The following is a 12097-nucleotide window of genomic DNA, read 5'->3' as shown; positions in this document are numbered from 1 at the left end:
GCGCCCTAAACCACCCCCCCCCCCCCCTCCTCCCGCCCCACCGCCACCCACCGCCATCCACGACGACGAGTCAACATCGCGCTCGTATACTTCTTTCGCAGGACTACTACTCGCTTTGAAAAAGAATGAACTCACTCTACATTCCCGGTGAACGCATTACCAGCGATACTTCGGCTTTTATCGTTTTTGGGCCTTGTCGCCGCTTACGTGCTTCATTAAATCCGTGACGCTTTACGGATCAGCGAGGATAGAGGCAAGAGGATTCGACGCGGTTCTCACGCTTCATCGGATTCTTTCTTCCTTCCTAAAAGCAACTGTGAAGTTCTTACATTCGATATTGTTCTTATTATCGCTATATTTTTAATGATTATTTCATACTTTAAGCTTCATAGCGTTTGTAAAAGAATAAACGAACAATATACTTCTGCAATTTATTATCACCAATATGCTTATTTGACCTATGATTCAGCAAGTGTTCATCCGTATGAATAAGAATAATGCAAAAAAAAGTGTATGAAAAAAGTGTAAGTTTATTGTAAATGTATAGCTCTATTTTTGTATTAGCAATTAATTTTAATGAAATTTTATTATTCCTTTCGGTATAACAAAAAGGACTGTACGTGACTAGTAGTCCAATTATTTATAATAATCAACGCATCGATTATATTATTTTTATTATCTATTGTAAAAGCTACACCTTGAATTTTCAATACATTTTTAAAGAATTCAACGACTACTGTTAGCCTTTCACATAGAAAACTTTGAATGTTTTGAATGAGAAAATGTACAATGAAATTCTGCCGGTTAATAATAGCAGTACGTAAGTAAAACATTGAATTGCTTAAAAGCTTTGGATTCAAGTCTACTAAACATTTATATTCCACTCGATAATTTATCAAACAATTAATCTTCTATTATTATTTATGAAATTGATCATGTTTTTTTTTTTTTTTTTTTTTTTTTTTTTTTATTTTACTTTATGTTAAGATTACATGGAAATTCTTATTATTTGATATTTGACAGTTATACAGTAAAAAAATAATTATAGGATATAAATTATATTACAGTAAAAAAATAACAATAATAATTATAGTAAAATTTTGAATAAATTCAAAGTTGCGAAACAAAAATTATTTTAATTATATCCGATTTTGTTAAAAATTTCATTACAACTCTCAATTTTAAGAGCATTTTAATATTACATAACATATAAATACCAGATAATTGTAAATACGAATTACGATCGCAACTCGAAAAATATCAATAAAAACAGCAATAGATAACTTTAGAATAAGCCAATATTTAATATCTATTGAAATTTAGAAAAGTGATAATATAGTTTTAGTAGATTTATAAATATTTTATATTTAACTGCCTAGTTGAATATTTTAAATTTATATTATCGGTACCTTTCATATTTCATGCAGTAAATTGACATATAAGTGCATTTATGCATAAGTACATATTCAATAGAATGTATTTCATGTAATCGCGTAAAAGACAAATTTCATTTTCGTGAAGTAGATGAAAATGAAATTAAAATTTTGATCATTCTTTGTTCTTTTTTTTTTTTTTTTTTTTTTTTTTTTTTTTTTTTTTTAGGTAGAGAGAACATTGAACGTTGAAAATATATTAGCTATTTTAAGTAGATCATTTGACGTACTGCTTTTCTACTCAACTTTTACTTTAAGCATTACGGACGTATTTCCGAAATGATGTCGCACATAAAATGTCGTTACACTTCTCCACTATTGGATTCATCTTCAAATATAGTAAATGTAATCATTAAATATTTAATTAGTAAGTAAAAGTCGATATTTTTTAAGTATGTCGAATTTTTAATTTAACCATTATTTCTTACGATATATATAAAAATATTTTTATGACTCGTATTGAATGAATATACCATTTGTTGAAATACAATTCTGAAAAAATTTATATATATATATATATATATATATATATATACATATTAAAGGCACAGATCTTTATTTTGATTTAATACAGTTTTTACATAAGTATATAACCCTAATATAATTTTGCTGACTAAAACTATATATACATATATATATTAAAGGCACAGATCTTTATTTTGATTTAATACAGTTTTTACATAAAGTATATGACCCTAATATAATACAGCACTATTTGTAATAATATTTATAATATTCTTAAAATATGTTTCATTTTAGTTACTTTAAATTTAAAAATCTTTTCTTGAGCATAAAAGCATATTAATACATAGATACGTACGTTTATGCTACATATTAAATTTATGTATGCAATGTACTCTATGTAATTTAGTCTTTTCAATTAATTTTATTATATTTGAAAAGTTTTCATCAAACAATTTAGAAATAATGACAATCTTGGGTATCAATCAATCAACCAATCCCCAAATATATGAGCTATATATATTATAATAATGTATACTATTATAATTTTTGTGAGCGCCCTGAAAATTGTATTCCATCTTTTGCAAGTAGATTTATGAATTTCCTAAATAAATATTCTATGAAAATGCATTGTACAATTTTAAGTTACGCTATATTTAAAAAATATTAAACTCCTGCAGTACGTAGTAATTATCAGTTTCAAATCTCGAATATAATAACCGTTACAGATGCTAATCTGTAATATAAAGTAGGTGTGACCATGGGCACGTCAGATGAATCAACCATGACAGAAACTAATCGAAGCATCAGTAGTGATTTAATCCGATTCCAGAATTTTTTAAATATTTAGAACCTGCGTTTATATTTATATTTAAGCATCTACATAAAACGTATTTATCTATAAATAAATTTATATAAATGACAATAATATGAAATTATGTAACTCCATCATTAAATATTGTCATAAAACCATTATAATTTAAAATAATAAAATTAATCAATTCTTAGAAAACCAAAAAAGTAATATGGAACACTCATTTAAATATATATCGCTTATAATTATTTAATTAAATTACGATTTTATTTAAATAATCAAGTATTCTCATTTGTCTTCTTATTTTTATACTTTATGCACAGATTCATATAAACTTCGACTTATTTACATTCTATACTCTCGAGCAAACTGTTTAATCAACATATATCAAGAAATTTCAAATCTCGTCAAATCAATTGCACATTAAATTAAAACTATTCATTTAAATTAAATTAATAAATTTCTATGCAATAAATACTTTTATAAAAAGAAAATATTTTTTGTTTATATATATATATATATATATTTAAATTATTTAAAATTTTATAAAATTAATTAAAAAATTGATATTTAATTTTATTAGATATTATTAATACTAATTTATGTGATATATATTTTTCTTCAGTTCTAATTTCTTTTTTCTTTTTCTTGATCGTAACAGTTGTAAATACATCAGAACTGAGTTCAGTAAACTAAACTTACTATTTTATTGATTATCCCTTTAATTAGCGGACAATTACTCCATTACAGTTCATACAAAATTATCGAAGGTTTTCATCCTATATTCATAAATCTTTTATTCATATGTCAATGTAAATTTTATCATATCATGAAATATTATATATAATAATACTAGACAGTTTTTAAGTAGATTTTTTAATAATAAAACAATTCAAACTTTCTATGAATATAATACTATTAAATTCATATTGAAATGGCTACAATTTATTGTTGAGGCAGATTATTAATAAAAAAACATTTCTCTCTGCTTTGTAATCACATACATGTTTTTGAAACAAATTTTTTTTACATTTCTAAAGTAATTTTTCAGAATAATGACACGAATTAAAACAAACGATGTATCAGAAAAAGTGATATTTAAAGAAAATATTTTATATAAATTTGATAACTCGTAAATACTTAGAGCATCATAATTAAAAATTTATTTTTAACAGAATGTCGTTTTTCGATAAAAATTTATACATACGAGTTTAGTTGCATTACAGTATATTCAAATTGGTCGCTCTTAAATGTAATATTTATTTGTGAACTAAATTTAATAATTATATATTATAGATTACATATAATTTTAATACTTTAATTAAAATAATATTTATTAATTTTTGGGAATATATAGTGAAATTTAATAGTGGAAAATTTAAATATTATTAACAATAAATTTGATGTTATGCTTGATTCATTAATTTATAATGAAAATTCCTTGCGATCATCAATTCTGTATTAATTATTTAGCAGTTTATTATTATTTAATTAGACACTATATCTCCTTTCAATATTTTCTAATTATATTTAAATATATAATATTTTCTATTAATAGTAATATTTTCCTCACGACGTTCATACATTTAAGAACTATTCATTGCTAGAAGTATTCAATATTTAATTAATCTATATAATTTATGTTTAATTTATACAATTATCAGTTCATAAAATAACAGTGAGCATTATAGAATTTATTATTATGTAGAAAAGTATTTAATTACCGATAGAATATTAATTGAAACACATTAAAGTTTTTAAACTTACGAATGTAATTAAAGAAGTCATTGATTCATGTTCATTATTGTACAATTTGGTTTACAAAATTTAAATTTAAATATCAATACATCACTATTTACAAATTTCATTTAATTGATTTATATGTATAATAAAATAATATATAACTAAGAAGCTTATGAAATTCAGTTAATTTTCGTCCGAAGAATTATTTAAATAAATTAAAAATTATTTTGTATTCTAATTTGTTTAAAAGCGCATAATATTTTCATGTACACAATATAAATTCAATATAAATTTTACAAAATACTTTAATGTATTAAATAATTAAATTCTTCATGAACTATGATTTTTCAATTTAAAATAATTGCATTTTTCTACTTTCTAAATATTTATACATCGCACAAAGTAATACGATTGAAAATACCGATCTGAAAATTTCAGTCACGCATAGCCCCGTTTTTGGTTTCTTAACACTTCCACACGTTTTTTTTTTTTTTTTTTTGTACGTATAAATTAAGTGCAACGCGTCTAGAATAATAATAAACAAAATCTATTGTGCAAACAAAAGTAATTAATATCGTGTATAATACTGACATAGTGCAGGCTCTGGAATATTTTTGTGTCCATATTCATAATATTCGAGTTAATCGTACGTAACTATTTATTGGCCTTGAATAAATATTGAATTTAAATTTAAATTTATTTCTGTCCTATGATATATATATATATATATATATATATATACACTATTTATTAATTTGCTAATAAATAGATACAAATAATATATGAATTATTTAATTATAAAACTATTATTTATTTTAACATTTAATAAACAAAAATCTAAAAGAAATTACTCAAATGAAGTGAAAATTGATTATAAATTGACATATAAAATATAAATTGTAAAAATATTTAAAATATGTCTTCTTTTAATTCTATGTAGTTATAAAATTTAATGTAATTCGGTAAATTATTAAATTAAATTAATTGGTAGTTGTGCGTATTCACAACTAAATTGATTTAGTATTTACTTATAGTTTAAATCTCTATAAATAAAGAATTTCAGCAATATAATAAAAATTAAACAAACTTTCAAAATATGTAAATGATAAAATACATGTATTTCCAATTTATATATTATACAAATATTTGATACATTAAAAGGAATTATTCTAGTTAAATTTATTAATGAGTAGAAAATGGTATACTATAATTTTTTTATATTAGTATATTCTTAATTGATACTTTATTTTACTATGTTAACATTTTTCTGAGATATTTAGAATTGAGTGATTAATATCTAAATATACCTTGGAAATTGTATTTCAAGAATAATTGCCATTTATAAATATGCAATAAATATTAGTTTTTATAGAGAACAAATATGAAAATATTATTTTACTTATAACTTTTAATAAATTAAAGAGTAAATTTAAATATAAAACTTATTTATTTCATTATACATAAATATTAAATTGTTATTGAATTACGTGGCACTCTCGGAGGATTGAATTAAAAAAAAAATATTCTAATAAATATTTTGGTTTGGTGGAAAATTTAAAATAGTTTCGATACTATACGTTCTTTTTGTGTTTGAGCGATTTCATTTATTAAATAATTTGAAATTAAATTAAGATTGAGAAATATTGATTTCTATTTGTATGAAAAACACTTAATGTTCGTATATGAACTTTAAAATTTCAATGTAAATAAAAAACCTTGAAGGTAAGTAAATTTTTGCAATTATTGGATAGTAGTTGTTGAGAAATCGTGTCCATCTACATTGAAAATATAATTTCGAAAAAATTTTGTAAATTCGGAAAAACAATGTATATATTTCAATGAACATTGTTCATTAATATTTTAAAAAATATAAAAAAAATTAAAAGAACAATTATTTTTTAAAACCAAGTTTTTCAAAGTTTTACATATGTATTATTTTATTATCAATAATAAATATGCTATAATTGTTATTTATATGTACTACTTCTGTTGAATAAGTAATTTCGTAATATTGTATTTTTATTTTTAGGGATATGTAATTTTATCAAAAAATGAGAAAAAAAGAGATCTCACTTACATTTAAATTTGATAGAATATAACAATTGTAGATTTATTATCATAAAATACCTACGTGTAAGTATAAACGCATATATACATGACTGACAATATTTATACATTACATTAGCCTGATTTTCTAAAATTTATTTTTAGTTTATTAAAAATATATATTCATTAATAATTCATCTTCACATTAAACAATTTTATATAGCAAAACTTATAACAATAACACCAACTTTATTAATATACATTTCTATTGTTAAAATAAAAATAATGCGCATCTATTAGTTTATCTACAATAAAATATAATTTTATAAAATATTTATAGCTTACAACTTAATCATTTACAATTATTCTCATATTAGATATTAGGATGCAGCTTTTTTTAATTGTGAATTACTTCGTATATGGGATTCAAAATGAAAAGTAAGTGTAATAAACGTAATATTATCATTATTTTTAAAGCATTGTTTTCTATATTTAAATACTAAGTATTTTCTTATTTATACATATATGAATAATGAAAACTTATTTAATGAAAAGTCATATATAATTTAGAATTGTAATTGATATAGAACAAACAATTTAATAATTTATTTATTCATATATAATCAATCTCATAATGGAAAAAGTGTATAATTTCAAAAATAATTAGCCCGCAATCTCATGCAGGTGCTTTGAGTAGGAAATGAATATATATTTATTTATCGAACCCCTTCTATATCTCATCTGAATAATATAATTTATTTTCGATGTATGAAGAATAAAACTGTAGTTGGGGGGAGGGGGGGGAGTTGATTATGTAATTTTAATTATGTCGTTGATCTGGTCAAAGGTTCGATTTAGCAACTAGTTATAAATAAATATATAAATTGGTAGATATATATTTATATAAATGTTGAACTTTGAACTTATTAGAATTGAAATCGGAGGATTGATGAACAAATATATATCCATTTTGCATTAACTTTCAATCTAATATTTCCACTTTGAAAACAAATTCGGTTAATATTGCACTTTGACCGGATTAGTTGAATCAGTGAATACAAGTATTTTATATAGTTGTTTAAATAATTGTTTTTATGAAATTTAGAGAATAAAAATATATGTTATATACAATAAACAGGTTTAGAATCATTGTGGATTAATAGTGGGTGATTAAGTTACACAAAGTCCCGAGTTTTATACATGTACGAATGATATTGCAAAAACAAAAAAGCGACATTGTTTATCATTATGCTCTGCATGTTTATTTTTTCTTTAAAAGAAATATTTTACACATTTTGGTTTTTATGTTTCATTTAATTTGATGGAGCAGACAGAGTATAAACATTCTTTTGGTCCTCAGTTCCGTATTCTCATCATATGCTTTTCTTTCTTATTATAAACATTGGCTAAAAATTTGGAAATATTTCGGTAGTACATACTTAATTTTTTTGTAACTTTGCATTTTTTGCACATACTTTTGGATACACGATTTTACAATGTAAGTGTAATCTTTAATTACATTTTACAATCTAATATTGTTTTATAATTTTGAATTAAATTAGTTTTCTGAAATGTATTACAAGGGGTCAATATATTTTGAAATCATTGTATAATTCATACTAGATGGATTTACTGTATAATTTTTTATTATATTTTAAACGTATCAAATTCAAGTTTTTAAACTAATCATGTCACTTACAGAATATATTTACAAACACTATTTATAAATTTTATGTTTTACATTGTTAAAGAATAAGAATGGAATAATAAGAAGGTAATGATGTACATAAAAAGAAAAGGATATTTATAATATATAATGTGGCTTAATTAAATATTATAAATTATTTTATTTCTCATTACAGTATTTATCGTATAGTTTCAAACATCCGGTTTAATGGAATTTTCATTTATATATATTAGTCACTTTGTCTAATAAGTGCAAAAATATGCAAATCCTAATAAATTCATCAATACCATAGAATTATCTTATTACACATATTTTCGAGCACAGTATTCTTTATATATTTTTAATTAAAAATAAGTTTATTTTATATATATATATATATTTATATATATTTATATTATATATTTATATATTTATATATATATTTATATTTATATATATATATTTTATATATATATATATATATATATAAAAATAAGTTTATTTTAATATACGAACTTGTAGTGTTGAAAATAATATTGAAATGCAGTTAGACGAATTAATAATTTAATTTAAAATATTTATTTAAATATCATTTTCAAATTTTATATTTAATACATATTGAAAAATTACTTTCAGCATGATGAATAATAGTTCTCAATACAATAATATTTCAATATTTTTAAATTCATTTTATTTAAGCAAATTTTATACAAATAACTGGTAGCTTAATATTTTATTAATAAAAAATATTTATAAGATTATGATGCAGTATCTAACTCGTTTCTATTCACTTCTTATTTTAATCAAATATGGCGCACTCACAACAACCAATCAACAAAAGGCCGTTTATTGCCAGAATGAGGAATTTAACAGGAAGTAGCCACACAGAACTGTTCAGGCTCCTTTTTTAGTGCGTACTTAGCAATGACTTCGTTGACCCACGCCTAGGTGCTGCTACTCTTAGATATACCATACACTGGTTATATCTTTCATTTCCTTTTCGGAGTTTCTGGCGGCATCATAGGTTGTGAAGAGGTTAGTTATATTTTAAATTTATTAATATTAAAAAAATTATACTTAAAAATAATTTAAGATATATTATTGAAATACACTGTATTTATAGAGTCATGAAGTGTAATTGAAATTTACACGTACATTTAATTAAAAATGGAAAATGAAAGTAACGAAAAAGAAATGTGCATTGGGCACGTGGCGAAGCCATATTTAAGCGTAGAAGAAATAAATAAAATGAAGATTCAAAATTCGCGTTTAATCTCAGGCTTTCAAGCCTTGCAACTAGAAAAAAATGCTAAAAAGTATTGGGATTTATTTTACAAAAGGAATGAGGATAGATTTTTTAAAGATAGGCATTGGACGACTCGTGAATTTAAGGAACTTTTAGGTTTAGGCAATCCAAGTAAGGCTCAACGACTATTGGAAGTTGGTTGTGGAGTAGGGAATTTAATTTATCCATTGCTTGAAGATAATATTAATTTTGAAATAATTTATGCATGTGATTTATCACCAAGAGCAATTGAATTTGTAAAAGTAAGTGTAAACCTTTCATTCAACCATAAATATCATTGAATACTTATAAAGATTTTAATCAATTGTATTTGTAATTAGAATAATAAATTGTTCAACCCAAAAATAGTAGCTTTCCAAACTGATATAACAACTACGAATTGTTTTGAAGTAATTAGTAATAAAGTTCATATTGCTGTACTGATTTTTGTATTATCTTCGATTCATCCTGATAAATTTAAAAGGTACGTTTTTAACTTAAAATTAACAATTTGTGGTAAAAAAAAAAACTTATAAAAGTTTATTTAGTGTTCTAAACAATTTGTACCCGGTCCTCGACAATAATGGAGTAGTACTATTTCGAGATTATGGGCAATATGATATGACGCAATTAAGATTTAAGCCTGGACACAAAATTTCAGAAAATTTTTATATGCGTCAAGATGGAACAAGGTTAGATATATATGAGTATATTCACATATAAATTTCATAATGTTTGTTAACCGGTTAAGATATTTAATTTTATAATTGATATTGCTCGCTATTTCCAATGCAAATTTAATGAAAAAAAATTATTTTGAAAATTTTACTTCAAATTCAAGTATATATAGTATTAAGTTAACATATATTATTTAAAAATTGAAAAGTATAATAATTTTTGTTCAATCTAGCAAAATTATACTATATTATATAATATAATAATAATATATCATATAATATATATTGTTAATTAAAATGTAAAAGTTTTATAAATAATTTGTTTTTAATTTGACGTATTTTATTATATAATTATTAGTGGGTACAAACAAAATTTTAATAAACTCTAATTTTTAATAAACATTAATTATATTTTTGTTGATCCTTAATCAATGTTTAATTTACTTATTTATTACTAATAATGATATTACATATAATTTTCATACAAGGTAGCTGTAATAAAAATTAGGCATAAAAATTGTCTATAAATCTTTTAGAGAAAATCGTGATGATTTCATAGTTCAACTGTAATGAATTGATGACATTTGATTTGTCTTTCGCTCCTATCTGAATATAAAAATAATAAAATTTTAATTAAATAACAAGAAATTTTTATTTTTATTTTAATTTCATTCATTTATTTTTAGAAGTTACTTTTTTACTATTGAGGAAGTGCAAAATTTATTTGAATCAACCGGTTTTAAAACTATTACATGTTCCTATATTGAGCGAAGAACAATTAATTTGAAAGAAAATATTGATGTGCCTAGAATTTTTGTGCAGGCAAAATTTATGAAGGTTTAGAAACAGAATATGGTAAGCATTATCGAATAAATAATAACTTTTGTCTAAATTTTATAACATAATTTATATAAAATAATAAGTTTGCAGTTCAATTGAAAATTTTCCTTTACTTATTGCTTTGCTTCTATCTAATATATAAAATTGTATAAAAATTATTCTTGTTAATTCTTTTACTTAATTTTTAAACTTATTGGTCTACCGATAAAAAATTTTAATTAGATTATTAGTTTCTTAGATAATTGTCAAGATCAACAACAAATAATAAATTTAAAAACATACATAACTATTTCTATCGCACTCAGTACAATTCTTAAGTATATTTTTTATACAAAATTAATATAGACTGTAAATTATTATTTTTCCTTAATCTAGGAAATAATCTATTATGTAGTTTGAAATTCAATTAAAATTTATTAAAAATATTTTTTATTCAAGCATTAATTTATTTCTAGGTAATAGAAAATTTTATTCTTTATATATTTATTTCTAGGGTATACTGTTTTTCGCAAAAGAAATAAGACGTTTGAAACTTCCAAACTCTGGATTCTGTCATTAAATAACTAATGATCATTAAAAACATACATAAAATTTTTAGTTTTGCACTCTAGAAATTTATTCGACTTTTGAGAAAACATTTATTTCGTAAGTTTGATAACAATGTAATATATTATAGACTATTCTTATATCAACGCTTAATAACATAAATAAAATGATGACTTCATAGTTCAACTGAAATTATTTGATGACATTTTTTTTGTCTTTCGCTCCTATCTGAAATATTTCGTATATTATAAAATTATATAAAATTACAACTAAATTAAGTTTAATCAGTGTTATTTAATTTTTTTCTAGAATTTCTTGGATTAAGAAGACAAAATTGAGAAAACAAAATTTATTTAAGACATTTTCATATGTTATATTCCATAATGAATGTATAAACTGAAAGCATTCGTGGGATTTTGACTTAGTAATCAAAATGAAGCTTGTTCAAGAAGTTTGTGAAAGCACTTGCATGATGCAGTAAGTTTTTAAAAATACTTATCTAAATGTCTTTTGATGCGTATTTTATTCTTAATTTTATTTTAATTAAGAATTCATGAAATGTAATTATTCCTTGTTGCTTTTAAT

At 22.3% G+C, this 12097-nt stretch overlaps 1 protein-coding gene across 1 annotated transcript; it reads left to right on the top strand.

Moving 5' to 3' along the window:
- The first annotated feature begins 9256 nt into the window (after positions 1-9256).
- Positions 9257-11855, top strand: LOC105359624 (methyltransferase-like protein 6). Its single transcript, XM_011496252.1, has 5 exons — positions 9257-9712; positions 9791-9933; positions 9998-10141; positions 10813-10981; positions 11822-11855. Exons 1-4 carry the CDS (start codon positions 9332-9334, stop codon positions 10967-10969), a joined length of 825 nt encoding a protein of 274 aa, XP_011494554.1. The 5' UTR covers positions 9257-9331; the 3' UTR covers positions 10970-10981; positions 11822-11855.
- Positions 11856-12097: the final 242 nt, after the last annotated feature.

This window comes from Ceratosolen solmsi, unplaced genomic scaffold (assembly GCF_000503995.2).
Source record: "Ceratosolen solmsi marchali unplaced genomic scaffold, CerSol_1.0 scaffold29, whole genome shotgun sequence".
In the NCBI taxonomy this organism is placed as follows: Eukaryota; Metazoa; Arthropoda; class Insecta; order Hymenoptera; family Agaonidae; genus Ceratosolen; species Ceratosolen solmsi.
This window is presented reverse-complemented; position numbering and strand designations above follow the sequence as displayed.